General features: G+C 47.2%; 1 protein-coding gene across 3 annotated transcripts in view; it reads right to left on the reverse strand.

Annotated features, from left to right (window-relative positions):
• LOC115535646 (ankyrin repeat and IBR domain-containing protein 1) overlaps positions 1 to 15,803 on the reverse strand; it is a 50,461-nt gene that overhangs the window by 11,566 nt on the left and 23,092 nt on the right. For 2 of the 3 annotated variants that reach the window (XM_030347028.1, XM_030347027.1), the window contains exons 3-16: positions 11,363 to 11,534; positions 11,150 to 11,281; positions 10,415 to 10,606; positions 9,644 to 9,761; positions 9,348 to 9,568; positions 7,662 to 7,750; positions 7,375 to 7,516; positions 7,045 to 7,205; positions 6,420 to 6,508; positions 5,352 to 5,482; positions 4,996 to 5,130; positions 4,028 to 4,114; positions 3,319 to 3,385; positions 1,848 to 1,993 (exon numbers count right to left, since the gene is read on the reverse strand). In XM_030347028.1, the coding sequence (XP_030202888.1) occupies positions 1,848 to 1,993; positions 3,319 to 3,385; positions 4,028 to 4,114; positions 4,996 to 5,130; positions 5,352 to 5,482; positions 6,420 to 6,508; positions 7,045 to 7,205; positions 7,375 to 7,516; positions 7,662 to 7,750; positions 9,348 to 9,568; positions 9,644 to 9,761; positions 10,415 to 10,606; positions 11,150 to 11,281; positions 11,363 to 11,534 (1,882 nt within the window). Of the gene's footprint in view, positions 1 to 1,847; positions 1,994 to 3,318; positions 3,386 to 4,027; positions 4,115 to 4,995; positions 5,131 to 5,351; positions 5,483 to 6,419; positions 6,509 to 7,044; positions 7,206 to 7,374; positions 7,517 to 7,661; positions 7,751 to 9,347; positions 9,569 to 9,643; positions 9,762 to 10,414; positions 10,607 to 11,149; positions 11,282 to 11,362; positions 11,535 to 12,947; positions 13,037 to 15,803 lie in introns of those variants that run through there. The other variant, XM_030347029.1, reaches the window with a different exon arrangement.

Here is a 15,803-nt window from a genome sequence, read left to right on the forward strand (position 1 = left end):
ATAGATAGATAGATAGATAGATAGATAGATAGATAGATAGATCCTTTAATAACATGACATGAGGGAACCACGCCCCCAGTTGCGTGAGGGAAGCCCGCGAACAGCTGGAGCTCACGCGCAGTGTTTACCAACTGCCTTCACTGCACTACGCTGATTAGGAGTAACAACCGCAAAAATGAATTCGATCAAGAAGATCTGGCTTTGTTGCCAGGCTACGTTGTTGCTGCGTCTACTTTGTATATTTCATGTCACGCGCAACGCAACTATTGTGAGGAATTGCCGCATTGAGGAGATATAAACAAACGTGCAAACGTGAATGATACAAAGTAGAGAGCATCGCACCGTCGAATCTTGTTGTGTGGCCAGTCTTACTACGAGACAAGCCCCGATTTCCTGGCTCTGAGATCGTATAGTAATAATAATAATAATAAATAAAATGTATATAGCGCTTAATATGGTACTCTAAAGCCCAGTTCAGACCAAAGATTCACCTTGCAACGGCTTGCAACGAGACGGTTTTAGAACGTCGCAGGGGCGGTGTGAACGGGTCGTTGCAAGCCGTTGCAAGGCGTCGCAAGGAGTTGCAAGGAGTCGCCAGAGATTGAACATGTCAAATCGCAAGGTCCAGTTTTACAACGCAGCGATTTAACTATTTCTCTTCAGCCAATCACAGCACAGAACAACTTGTACGTCACGGCCTTACTCCGTATACCGTACTGTCCACTCCAGCATACAAATATCCTAAAATGGCAGACTTCTGGTCCGAGGAGAGGGAGGAGAATTTAATTCGCTTGCTGAAGGAGCAACCTGTCCTTTACGACGTTGGCATGTTGTTGCGACATTGCGGTGGCACTTGGTGTGGTGTTTTAAAGCGTCTTAGAGTACCATATTAAGCGCTATATAAATGTAATTTATTATTATTAAGTTCAACTCGTGACCGTGTTAACTGGTGACCATTAGCCGAATGCGTCGTTTGTTGTCGTGGCTACGCCAGCTGTTGGAAATCGGGACAGACGCGTAGCTGTCCTTGCGAATGCCTCTTTGATTTGTCTTTCAATAAAATGTCAAAAACATTCCGATCTCATTCGTATTTGGAGTGTAATTGGAAGAAACTTGTCACGTAGAACCGTTTAAAGCCGAAATAAATTAAAAACGAATGCTTAAAATATGATACATTACGGGATTCGAACTCATACTATCGTGGGGGGGAATATTAATAAGGTCGGATTTCATTCTGTTGTACCGTAGACCCACAAAGAAATCTTCCGCAAAAAATATATAAATTCTTGAAAACACGAAAGGCAGCCAGATCAACATGTGAACTTGCGTTCACAGTTGCTAGGGAAACCACCTACCGTCGCAGACCGTTGCAGCGCGTTGCAGCCAGTGTGAACTGCCCAGTTTTAGTACGTCGCAGCCCGTCTCGTTGCAAGGCGTCGCAAGGAGTTGCAAGTCGTTGCAGGGTGAATCTTTGGTCTGAACTGGGCTTAATCGAACGATAAGACGCTTAAAGTGTGACATGTTAAATCGTGGAGGAATGTCTGAGAATCTTGTAGTGTGGCCAGTCTTGAGACTGCTAGCTTCCATTAGAGTTAGACTGCTAGCTTCCGTTAAGGGTGAGATTGCTAGCTTCCATTAGGGTTAGACTACTAGCTTCCGTTAAGGGTGAGACTGCTAGCTTCCGTTAAGGATAAGACTTCTAGCTTCCGTTAGGCTTAGACTGCTAGCTTCCGTTAAGGGTGAGATTGCTAGCTTCCATTAGGGTTAGACTGCTAGGTTCCATTAGGGTTAGACTGCTAGCTTACATTAGGGTTAGTCTGCTAGACGGGGAGCATCCTGCGACTCACCTGCATGAGCTCAAAGATCTCCTTCTGCGTGCTACCGGGCGTCAGGAAGAAGCCGTAAGGGTATGAGACCTTCAGCACCCGGCGCGTCTTCAGCAGCTCGCTCACCCCGTCCTCGATGAAGCGCGTGTCCGGAGGCGTCCCCTCACCTTGCCCGGGCAAACACACACACACACACACACACACACACACACACACACACACACACACACACACACACACACACACACACACACACACACACACACAAGCTTGCACCCAAACACACACACAAACAGAAACACAGGGACCCGCACACACACACACCAAACAGAAACACACACAACATCCACAGAAACAGACACACACCTCAGTCAGGAATCTATGCAAATAAACATAAGCACAAAAACACACCCAAAGTAGCCCCTTATCCTTATCCTTATCGCATTAGCACATTTTAAAGTAGAATTTCACCGGTGGAGTCATGAATCTGTATTGAAAGTGGGTCACATGTGTAGTCGAATAGTAACATACATTTCTAATTTGATGACTTCCTGACCGAAAAAATGCGGACAGTGACTTTTTGGCGCTTGTAGATTGAAGACGACAACTCCCACAATTCCAATCAGTGTTCGCTCCCTGAAGGACGTAACATAACAGCCAATCAGCGTTAACCCCCTGCAGTCTAGAACTGCAGCATGGAGGAGAAGTGATTGTTGCCATTTGCGGACTCCCGGAGCTCTATATCTAAATAATATAATATAATATAAAGGTATCTATATATTATAATATAATATATAATATCAGGGCCAAAAGCTGTGTGCACCTCAAGATGATATTATGAATTAAAGACTGTGTCAGGTTCTCGGACGTCTATTGTACTTCCACAACAAATAAAGAATCCTAGTGGGGGATATCGCGTCCAGAGTCCTGCACATGCTCGGGTACCTGACGGGTGAACCGCACAATTTGGATGAAACGGGTGAAAAAGAATACTGTGTCGGACACGGCTTTGAGTCGGGTTGGGGCGGACAGGGAACTCGAGAGGCGGACAGGGAATCTATTCATGAATTGCAATCATCTGTTTGTGAACAGGGTCTAATGGGTCTCTCTATATTTAGTGGCAGTGGTCGGCCTTGTGTGAAGAAGACATCTGTTTGGATTAATCAGAAGCTCGCATTAGAAAAGCATTTGAAGCCTCCAAGTTCAGCTTCTGAATTGGAACCAAACCCTGAAGCAGTTACATCTATGAAGGAATGGCCCATTGTATGGCAGTGTGACACCTACTGCCATACATTGTTGTCATAACTTGTATAAAATGATACTATGGTAGTAATAACTTGTATAAAAGATTATAATTGTTGTTTTAACCTATGTAGTTATAACTTGTATACAATTATACTATAGTTTTAATAACTTGTATGAAATGATTGTTGTAACTTAGTTAATAACTAGTTCTTAATAATAACTAATTGAATTACTTAGAGAGTCTTACGGCTAATGAATGCTCTGCTCAGCTGCTCCATCTTCTCTTTGGCGGTTTTCAGCAATTTCTGCTCCAGCTGAGACACAGAGCGATCGAGAGAGAGAGATCGAGCAAGAGAGAGAGAGAACGAGAGAGAGAACGTGAGTGAGAGAGAGACTTCCATTATGGCCAGAGTGGTGATTGCACCTCATTGAGCAAAACATCTTGCAAAATACAGCTTTCTGTGTTGTTCTGAAAACAGTTGATCACCCACTCTGATCAGACAATGACAGTCCCTCATTTGTCTGTTACCTTGTAGCTATGCTCGTGGTTCTTGAGTGTATGGGTTACCTTTTAGCTTTTCTCGTGGTTCTTGTGTGTATGTGTTACCTTTTAGCTGTGCTTGTGGTTCTTGTGTGTATGTGTTACCTTTTAGCTGTGCTCTTGGTTCTTGTGTGTGTGTGTTACCTTTTAGCTGTGCTCGTGGTTCTTGTGTGTGTGTGTTACCTTTTAGCTGTGCTCATGGTTCTTGTGCGTGTTTATTACCTTGCAGCTGTGCTCATGGTTCTTGTGTTTGTGTGTTACCTTGTAGCTGTGCTCATGGTTCTTGTGTGTGTTTTACCTTGTAGCTGTGCTCATGGTTCTTGTGTGTGTGTTACCTTGTAGCTGTGCTCATGGTTCTTGTGTGTGTGTGTTACCTTGCAGCTGTGCTCATGGTTCTTGTGTGTGTGTTTGTTACCTTGTAGCTGTGCTCATGGTTCCTTAAGCGAGTGTAGTAGTGCATGAAGCGGTCCAGCTCCTGGAAACTCTTGTGCTTCTTCTCTGCCTGGAACACAACATCAAACCAACTTCAAATAACGGTGTCTCTGTGTGTAAGAGCAGCAGCCCCCGCCCCCATAGGTTGGGGGCCGCTTTGTGAGAGTACCTCTGTATGAATAGGACATGTAGCAAGCAAATCTGTGTGCAACACCGTAAAGCTGAGGTTTTTCCTGCAAGACTACAAATTTGTGCATGCCGCATGCACAGACATGTGTACTAAGCATTGGAATCGGCCGAAATATTTGCATCTCATGTACATGGGTTGGCAGTTTTGTGAAGGAGCTTGTTCGTAGAAACACGTCCAGCAGTGACTTCAAACTGCCTCACCTACGAATTCCTTTTCTTTGCAGTTTGCCTATTGGCTTAGGGTACTCGTTGCTACCGGATAGCTCTCCCAGCTCAAACAATCAGAGAAGCTTCACTGGCAAGGACCTGCCTCTGCACACAATTGATACACCAATTCCCCTTTCTCTGTGCAACTGACCAGCGACCAGTGGATGCTGGTTATTCAAAGTGTCTTACAATAGACCATTCTGTGAGAGAATGCCTTCTAGGTCCCAGTAGCAATCGAATCCCTAACCCTGCCCTTGCTAATGCAATTCTCCATGAGTTGTAATACATGGCTCCTTAGCAATCCTAGTAGTTCAGAATTAGGCTACAACGGAAGACAAGTAGAGTGTAGAGTGTGGTAGAGTCTGGTGCTGCCGTGTTGTGATGTGTGCAGTGTTAGGTGGTGGTGCGTGTTGTGGTGGGTGCAGTGTTAGGTGGTGGTGCTGCTGTGTTGTGGTGGGTGCAGTGTTAGGTGGTGGTGCTGCCGTGTTGTGCTGGGGGGAGTGTTAGGTGGTGCTGCCATGTTGTAGGGGTTGGAAAGTTAGGTGGTGGTGCTACCTCTCCGGTCATCTCCTTGGACTGCTCCTCCAGCTGCTGGATGACCTCATAGCGGGTGCAGCGGTAGTAGCCCCCCGTCGAAGAGCTGTGCTTCTTCCACTCCTCCAGACAGATCCAGCAGAAGTCATACTTGCACTGCAGAGAGAGCGAGAGCGAAAGATAGAGAAAGAAGGAGTGGAAGAGATGAAGAGAGAGTGAAAGAGAGAATCATTTTGGATAGTGGCCAATTAATAAGTCACTTTTAAGTTTCAATTTCAATAACCGTATTTACTTACAGAATTTAAACAGGAGTCAGCAAAAAACATCATTTTAATTTCCCTAAATGTATCGATGCTTGTGTGAGTGTGCGTGTGTACCTTGGCACACTGCATGTGGTTGCAGCCCTCGTTCTTCTGAATGGGCGACTTGCAGTTGGCACAGGGCTTGGAGTTGGTCAACAGCCACAAGCAGTTAGCAGCGTCCTCATAGGCCTCGCCCACGCCCGCCACTGACACACACACACACACACACACACACACACACACACACACACACACACACACACACACACACACACACACACACACACACACACACACACACACACACACACACACACCGAGTCTCACTGGTGTCTAGACTGCAGGAACACCTCCATCATGGATGGAGGTGGATGGATAATCGATCACCACTACCTCTGGACATTCCTCATCTTGCTTACCTTCCTGGACCTGCTGCTATTTAGATATATGTGGGCAGAAGGCGTTGTTGTCTGGGAGGGAGGGGAGGGTGTAGGACACTTTAATGTGCCTTAAGTGGAAGGCAGGGGGAGGGGTTATTGGGCTTATTGTTGTTATTGTTGTTATATATTTATTAATATTTCTTACTGCATTCTATTTATTTATTTATTTAAAAAAGCACTGAACAAGATCTGCACATTAATTTCGTTGTGTAAATACTTTGTATTTAACCCAATGACAAATAAAGATTCTAATGGAGCCTCAGCTCTCTACAGACTCCCCCCTCCTGCTGGTCTTTGTTCTCTAATCTCATCATGGAATCATTTCAGAGAACATGGTCCGTCTCTCCCATGAACTACCTTGACATCCATAATCCATCTCCTCATATCTTTCTGTTTCTTAAAAATACCGACGCTCAGTTGAGGCTCTGTTGAAACTCTGTATAGCCTCAACAGAGCCTCAACAGTGTCTTTTGAGGCTAAACAAACGCATTGTGACAAGCAGCCAAAAGGGTTAGCCAACTTTTATTTTTTTTGTTTGGCCTGGCAGGTTTGGCTGTACCACCGGCCAAACCCTGTGGGTTTAAGACAGGGCCTTGGCAACAAAGGCTACAAGTTAAAGTGGTTTCCATTTCTCGAGACACAGCACATCATTAATATTAACTATGGACGGAGAAACGGAACAATGATGGACGGATGGACTCACGCTCCTCGGGCCTCATCTCCGTAACCTTCTGGAGCCACTTCCTCCAGGTCTCACAGTCACAGGGCTCATGGGCCTCACCAAGGCACTCCCTGGAGAGGGAGGGGGAGAGGAGGAGGAGGGGGGGAGGGGAGAGGAGGAGGAGGAGAGGAGGGGAGGGGAGAGGAGGAGGAGGAGGAGGAGGAGGAGGGAAGGGGAGGGCGAGGAGGAGGATAGGAGAGGGGAGAGGAGGAGGATAGGAGAGGAGGGGGGGAGGGGAGGAGAGGAGGGGGGAGAGGAGAGGAGGAGAGGAGGGGGGAGGGGAGGGGAGGAGAGGAGGGGGGGGAGGAGGAGGGGAGGAGGAGGGGAGGGGAGAAGGAGGAGGGGGGAGAAGAGGGGGGGGCAGAAGGAGGGGAGGTGAGAGGGGACGGAGGAGGAGGAGGAGGGGAGGGGGGAGGAGAAGTAGAGTGGAGGAGGGGAGGGGAGAGTAGCAGGAGAGGAAAAAGGGAATTTAGTGTGTTTGAAAAAAAGAAAAAGGGCACGGTGATCCTCATTGAGATTGTGTGCGTGGTGTGTGTGTGTGTGTGTGTGTGTGTGTGTGTGTGTGTGTGTGTGTGTGTGTGTGTGTGTGTGTGTGTGTTCATCTCACCAGCAGAACAGGTGTCCCTTGCCACAGTCCACGGCAGGTGAGGGCAGCAGAGGGAAGCTGTGGGGGTCGCTGTCCCCGGGGCCCGGCCGGGAGAGCCGGACGGCCCGCTCACAGCGCACCGCCGGGCACCAGCGGATGGCTGGGTTGTTCTCCACAAAGGCCTGCAGCAGAAAGGGGTGGGCACAGAGAGGATTTAGAGGGAGGGCAACACATGAGACACACATCAACAGAGAAACTAATGAGCCATCGGCTTTATGTGTGTAAGTGCATGCATCTGTGTGTGTGTGTCGTTGCCCGTCTGTTTGTGCATCTGTGTGCGGGCATGTTCACCTTAATGTCAAACTGCAGATATCTCTGGTCCATCTCCCTGGAGACGATGCTCTCGATCACCTGGACAGGAACCAGCTGGTAGCAGCCGAACGCTGGACACAGGATGTTGTGGTCCCCCTCCTGGATCTTAATGTTCAGAAACCTGGAGCCACACACACACACACACACACACAGACCGACACACACACAGTTAAACCCCCAATCAACCCAAGTTACGTTGAAAAACACATGTATATCTGCGCAGACAGACACTCAAACACAACCATCCAAGAACAAAGTGACCTTACTCTTCCCAGCAGGCCCGGCAGAACTCGTGGCCACAGGACATGTCCACGGGGTCCTCGAACACGGAGATGGAGCACAGGCAGATCCCACACTGCAGGCCGACAGACACAACACGTCAGGACCCCTCTGTACCCTACATGCCCCCATCTCTATTAGCATTTAGCAAGCTATTGCTGTTGTTCCAGACTATGGATAACATTACACCTTCAGAGACAATGACAGTGCAAGCATGCACCAAGAGAACTATAACCTAGCAGCTTCTAACCAATACTGTGACGCGTTTACCTGCACTCCCGCAGTGGGATAAGAAGAACCGTAATTATGTGAATATGGGCCCTTGCTAACAACTAAGGCTTGAACAAAACAAACCTGTATATACAGGCCACACCCTTGTGAAGGCTGCAGTAACAAATACCCAATTCAAAGTACCTCAAACAATATTCTAAGGCCCCTGTGTGTTGCTTGAAGTTGCAAAGACTCAAAGACTTTTAGACTCTTTAGATTTGAACTTAATTTCATGCGTTTTGCATTGAAAAGCTTCAGCTTAACAAATCAATGAGTCTGTGAATAGCCTTTGAAATGCTGTGATGTTTATATCTAAGGATTTCTGTGCGAATGGCAGGATGCTGTCGAAGGATTACATTCAGGGCTCAAGAGGGTCCGTCGTAACGAAGATATTTCATTTCTGAAACAGTCGAATTGTTTAATACACAAGTTTAATTCTAGTTTGTTGATATTTAAAAGCCAAATTGCAATATCTATATATATTATATATATATGTAGGTGCTGTGTGGAGAAAGTCTGCGTCTTTGGGCTCCAGTCTTGGGCCGAGTCAGACTCTGTGAGAGCAGAGCTACAGTGTAAAGCGGGTTGCACTCCAGCCGAGCCCCCGAGCGCCGTCGGGCAGCGTCCCACAGCACAACGGACACACAGTCCAGGATTGGATGGGCTTGTTCTGGGGTTCATATCATGAGTGGTATCAATGCGCGAGGCCAAGGTTTAGAGCCATCGGAGGTCATACCACGGCTGTAAGGCTGCGGCGGTGTGAGTGCACAATTTAGAAACGCGACCCGCTTCCGTTCTCATCAACACACACTGCTTTGATCATAAAAATAAAACGGTTGTTTGTACATTGTGCAAAGTTTCAATGGAATTGTAGCGCAGCACTAGCGCTATTCAAGAGCATGAGAATAATGAACGTAAATGGAATTGGATAAGCACCAGTTATTATAAGCAGGTGACTTGTTTGTGACATTTTTTTTTACATTTCAAGTATTTGTATAGATATCAGGGCATTACCATTGTGAAGCGAATTTGCTGCCATGATGCAGACCAATTTTGGTAACAAACCTTTGTATATAGGAGCACATATACACAAAAATGTGCACGTATATCTTTCTGACTGTAGTTTTGGGGGGGTGCGACCAGGTTTCTCCACGCTGTGGTAAACGCTGTGTCCCTTTCATTTGGTAACAAAACAAACACAATCCTCCCTCTTCTCTTTAACTCACAGGCTGCATCCGCGAGTATAAGCAGCTATTGAGTGTTTAGACCATAACAACATACTCAAAGCTTTATGACCACTACCTGCCTGGCGGCCAATCATAGACCCCAAAAGAAGAAAAAAAAAACATAAACCCCAAGCTGGCCTGGGATTAGCCAACGGACAGGAAGTGTCCTGTGCTCACCGTGGCCATGGCCTCCTCCGCCGGGGTGAGGCAGCTGTCTGTGGGTGAGGTGAGGGTGAGGGTGAGGGGGGAGCGGGGGGTCCTGGGCGTGCGGGGGGAGGGCAGGGTGTCCCAGGCGTTGTAGCCGCTGGGCGGTGGCGTGGGCATGGCCACGCCCGACCGCTGGCAGCAGCCCTCCCCGTCCGACATCCACGCCTCCAGAAGCTTCTCCCGGTCCCAGTCTGAATGACGCACAATGTTAACACATTAACACACACACACACACCCACCGTACACACACAGTGGGGGTCCCGTACCGTGTGCTCGGAGCAGCGCCTCTGCTGTGAAGAGGGGAGCCTGCAACATGTCCGCCGTCTCCACGATCAGCATGTCTTTCAGCCGCCGCAGGTCCTGCAGCTTCAGACCCTCGTAGGGCTGCAGGGGGCGCCAGAGGAACAAGGGACGCAAGTATTAGTATCGACAGGTCAGAGAAAATACATTGTGACTGGAGGGAGAGCTGTATGACCAACAGAGAGAGAGAGAGAGAGACAGAGAGACAGAGAGAGAGAGAGAGACACAGCCATCCAAAAGAGAACTATAAATCCTTGATGGCATCAAATTGCTGTGAAAGGATCGCCTGAATCCTCAATATTTTCTGACCTTTTCAAAGATTAATGATATTCTGCGTGTTTCGGTTTTGGGAAACCATAGCAACCAGACAAGGACAGATACAAACCCTCTGGCCAACAACATTGCTGTGGTTGCAAATCAGCAGCCACTATAAAAATGACAAACTCCAAGGTCTGCAGATGAGTGCTGTTATATCAACAGGTTAAACATCATTACAGCCAACGACATAAAGAACTCAACCTTTTAACCAGCCTGCCAACAATGTATTGTGGTCAATGTAGCGGTGTCAGACCGGTATTGGGCGGCAAGGGTCAACACTGGACAAAGAAAACACAGAGACACATTGAAGACGCACTAGCAACAGGTGAGCTAGTGCCAGGAGTTACAAGCGGCTAACCACACACTCCCCCTCGTCTCCTCTCCTCTCCGTGATTGTAGTCGGGGGGTCTCAGTCTCACCTCCTTTCTGGGGATCAGGCAGGAGTCGGCGTGCGCCTCCTGGGCCGAGGAGGAGGAGGAGGAGGAGGAGAAGACCATCTGGGACTCAAGGCTGAGGGCCAGCTCCGTGTGCTGCTGGCGCTCGGCGTGGTCACACGGCGTCAGGCGCTCCTCGTCCTCCACGAACAGATCCGCCTGGTTCTGCACCAGCAGCTAGAGAGAGAGACCGTAGAGGGCGACAGAGAGAGAGACCATAGTGGAGAAAGAGAGAGACCATAGTGGGAGAGAGAGAGAGAGAAAGAGACCATAGTGGGAGACAGAGAGAGAGAGAGACCATAGTGGAGACAGAGAGAGAGACCATAGTGGGAGAGAGAGAGAGAGAGAGACCATAGTGGGAGACAGAGAGAGACCATAGTGGGAGACAGAGAGAGAGAGACCATAGTGGGAGACGGAGAGAGAGAGACCATAGTGGGAGACAGATAGAGAGAGACCATAGTGGGAGACAGATAGAGAGAGACCATAGTGGGAGACAGAGAGAGACCATAGTGGGAGACAGAGTGAGAGAGGAGGTGAAGAGGAGAGATGGAGAGAGCAGGGTAGAGAGAGGAAAAGGGGCAGAGGGAGTAAGGAAGACAGAATTATAATTTATTTATCATGGAGCGGCAGAGGTTTAGCATAGAGAACGCTAAACGTCTCTCCCTCTCGCCATCCCTCTGTCTAAATGGTGTTGACCTTTCAGGAGCATCTCTCTCTCACCTCCACACAGCTCTTCATGCCCGCCGCCGCCGCGTAGTGGAGGCAGGTGCTGTGGTGGTTGTCGGTTGCGTTGACATTGGCCCTCTCATACTGGCCCCTGCCTAGCCTGGCCCCCGTCCAGCTCAGGATCATCTTGTGGGACACACACACACACAGTAAGACTCTGCCTCCTATTTTTTGCAGGTGATTTAAGGAGCGGGAGACCAAGCCCACCTGCAGGCTGTCGGCCCGTCGCTGCTCGTCCCTCTGGGGCCGGGCAAGGCGCGGGGAGAGCGCCCCCTCTGGCAGCAGCAGGATCTGCGGGCCCTGGCACAGCACGTGGAGGCAGGTCTCATTGTGCAGGTTGCGCTTGTTGGGGTTCCCCTCCTTGCTGAACAGGAAGGACCTAAGATATCAGGAAGGAAAGAAGCGCAAACGATTAGTGAACGGATTGAATGAGTGACAGTGCCGGGTCACTGGGTGGAGAGCACAGTTAGGCACTGTGGAGCAGTTTCACAGTGATATGGGGGATATTGGAGGTCGGCTTAGTTCAGGAGGTACAGCGGGTTGACTGGTAACCGGAAGGTCACTGGTTCGATCCCCGGCTCCTCCTAGCTGAGTTATTTGGTGTCCCTGAGCAAGACGCCTCACCCTGACTGCTCCTGACAAGCTGGATGTCGCCCTGCGTGGTTGACTCCGCCGTCGGTGTATGAATGTGTGAATGAATCGTTGTAAGCCGCATCTTTGGATTAAAGCAAAATTCCCTAAATGTAAAAATTAGTGTCGAGCAGTTTTAGAGTGATGGGTGTTGTTCAAGCGAGGCACAAAAAAACAAAAGACCAGATGCAGAGATCAGAGGAGGCAGAGGGAATGCCCAGAGGAAGACGCACAAGAGGGGAACGTTTCACGGAAACACTATTTTTAAGCAACTATGTGGCAGTTAATTCCCCTTGCTTCCTTCTTCTCCCAATGTCCCAGAGATTAACCCTCCGAACCCCCCCCCCCCCACACAAACACACACCCTCTCCTCCCGTCAGTCCACCATGCTGGTACTGAAGGCAACGCACATCACAACCCTACACAACCCACACCTAACACACAGAAACACCAGCCCCTAAACAACAAGCATACTCCCTATCCTTCATACAGCGCACTGCATTCATAACATACACACACAAACACATACCCCCACACACTCAAAGTAAACAAGTACTCCACACGTATCACCCGACCTGTGCGAAAAGTGACACCTATTTCTGTTTGGGAGATATGCCGAGCGAGGTTGGAGGTGTCTTCACGGGGTTGGCCTCTGCGCGTGAAATCACAGTCACAATTTTTTGCCCTTGCACGTATGGATGTACACAACTCTACACAACCACACACACCAAGGGCATACACACAACATACAATACTGAACACCACTTAACATAAAACAGTACACAATGCAAGACCCCATACAACAAGATAGTATACACAACAGTACCTGTTACTGTTAGTAACAAGGTCCAGTTACTAAAAATTCCTTCCAAGAAAGGTCTGAACCTACCACGTCCTAATAGCCTTCTTTTGTCAAATACAATCAACACGGCATATTACCTTATCATTTCAGATGTACTTATTTTCAATTTCCAAATAGCTTACTTTTAACCATGAAAAACGAGTAAGACAAAGTAACGCATATTAACATTTCAAGTAAACAAAACAGGTACATTAGGCCTACAATTCAAGTAAACATAAAAATAGGACCGTCACTTGGTCCGGACCCGGACCGCGGTCCGCCGTTTGGAGATGCCTGCTCTAGTTCATCAATTCCCCTCACCTCCAGTGGACATGCGTTGCAGATAGACGACCAAAACATAAGCTTCACAAGTCCACCAGGCCAACAAGACCACATTAAGCAAGATGCTGAGCAGCCAACAGCGAGGGCAGCTGCTCCTGTGTAATCTGATCAGGATGCAGTTAGAAAGCCTGTGGGTGTGTGTGCCTGTGTGCCTGTGTGTGCCTGTGTGTGCCTGTGTGTGCCTGCGTGTGCGTGTGCGTGTGCCTGGTGTGCTGAAGTTGGAACCAGCCACAGTGAGGGTTGTCCTCTTTGGGTTTACACTCAACGAAACTGAACTAAAAACGGGTCGCTTTATAAGAAATCATACTTCTTTTTTCGTTTTTCTCGATTGTATACTCACAAAAATGGAACTATGCACACAATTCTGAAAACTTGAAGCTCATGTTTCAACTACAAGACTCCAGACTGATAAACTCTAAGCACAATTCAAAAGTTTTTTTACACCCACAAAATCTAATTTACATTTTGGCAAAACTCTAAGCATAAATCTTATCATTTAGCACACTTGGTTCACCTGGAAACACTGGCCTTCAAAACGCAACAAATAATTACCAATAAGTCAAACTCAACAGGCAAAACACTTCAATCATGTGTCAGAGCATAAAGAGGCCTCAGGTGAGCACTGCTGTGTTGTAGGTGAGCTCCTTTGGCCTGATCAGGATCGGAGGTGGGATACAAAGTGATTTATATGTAGATCTGTTTCAACTAATTTATATTCTTATTATATTCTTATCTTATTATTTTTGTTGGCCTGCGAAAAGCTTTTTATGCAGTCAATTCAGCTGAGCATTTTACTGTATTACAGTAACAAAAAAATATTTGCTTTACTTTTTTGTACTGATTTCATCATTTCATCCCCCGAAAGACAGTCTAAACATTTTCTTTCATTTGACTTATCAGTGCAATTACTGTACTGTAAGTTTTGATAAAATAGGTAACATTGGTCTATTCTCAGAACAATGTTGCAACATCAACTATAGGTGTACAATATGACTCTGGGAAGCTGGGATTGTGAGTTTAAGCCCTGTAAACTCACGTCAGGTAGCCAATGTACAATCGGCAATCTTGCCCTCACACCTCTCCCTCCCTTTCCCTCACACAAGCCTGCTTTATTTCACTATAGTTAGGAAGGTTGCTGCCATAGCTGTTTTTAAACTAAGTTTATTTCACTAAGGTGCTGCTGTAAATGAACACAACTTTCAGCTGTTTGTTATTATTTTTAACTAACCAATAGTAGTTGCCATTTATTTTTTAAATGTCAATGCACTTTGATCCCTGAATAACAGTTAAAGCTATTGAATACGTTTGCATGCATAGTATACTACACTTTCCATTGAACAATTACCACCGTGACCCATAAATTGACTCTTTCTATAATGTAATCAAATGCTCACACATTAGTTGCTTTCAGACAAAAGTGTAAAGGTTCGTTCACACCAAAAGACACATTTGTCTCCCGTTCGCATTGTCGCCCAATTTTTGTCGCGCGACAAATCATAAAACTGTGCAACTGCGAAATGCAAGTTTTGTCTGGCGAATTTGCTGCGGTTCACCCCGGACTGCACTGCAGGGAACGGTTGGCCAGTTGAACGCTGATTGGCTGTTACGTTACATATGTCACTCAGTGGCCACGCTGTTGAACGCTGATTGGCTGTCATCACGCAAATGTCACGGCAAAGTTGAAATATTTCAACTCGAGCAAATTTGTCGCCCGATTCGCGTCTCTACGTTCACTTTGTATGGGATCGTGTCACCCCTTCGCGTTTGGTGTGAACGCACCTTAAGTCCTGATATTCTCCTGATGGGCTGTACACGTGAACATATCCTTGCACATGCGCCCTGAATAATACCCCTGAGGTAGTATTTTCTCCGTAGGAAATGTGAATTAATTAGAAAATGTTTTTTCTATTATTATTATTGACAACAGTTGAACATTATAGGGTCCCGTCCTCCCAAATCCTTTTTGTTCAATTAAACACAGAAATCAACTACATTTGTCCCAGTGTTTGTTATATGTGAAATGAAGCAAAAAATACGCCCTCTTTCTCCGGTAACGCAGTCGTTCGGGATTCTTTCTTCATCGTTTCTTCTATTTGTCTCTAACTCATGCTCCAAACTTTCATCGATCGATTCTTCAGATTTTGTGAGCACAACGGAATATATGATGCATTATTTTAGCAACATTTAAGATGATCGCGATGAGTTCTGCCTCCATTTTGTCTGTGGTCAAACCAAAACAATCTGCAATGACAGCGGCCGCACTTATCCCACCTCTTACAAACTAAGACCCTAAGTCAAATGCCGCCCCTTGCAAGCCCATCGCCCTAAACCTCCCGTTGATTCTAGTGATTAAACTGTGCATGTAAACGTACTGACAAGCAGTATGTTTACATGCACAGCTTAATCAGATTAAAGCCACAGTTTGATTACACTCCTCAATTGGACAACTGCAATTGTCCGATTATACATGGCTGTGAGAAAATCGATTCATTGGCCGAAGAATTTCATACCACGGTACGATAGGTGGCGCTGTATCCATTTCAACTAGTGGTAATAGAGCCACCGGCAGACCTCTTAACGTCACCAGCAAAAACAAACTCAGGCGGCATTCGAGAAAGATGTTTTCAGTAGACAACTGTCAGTTCACTTCGGGTTAATGTCATTTCTCCGACGCCCCATAGTTCCGACCTCTCGGTCATATGCGGTCTCCTCCGGCAGCGGCAGAGGAGCTCCTCCGGGAGTCTGCATACGGCAACAATTCCTTTCTGCTCCATGACGCTGTTCAATCTGGACTTCAGAGAGTCAAAGCCAAAGTTCCTTTCCCCCCAATTCCTT

The sequence above is a fragment of the Gadus morhua genome, chromosome 22, assembly GCF_902167405.1.
Source record: "Gadus morhua chromosome 22, gadMor3.0, whole genome shotgun sequence".
NCBI lineage: Eukaryota > Metazoa > Chordata > Actinopteri > Gadiformes > Gadidae > Gadus > Gadus morhua.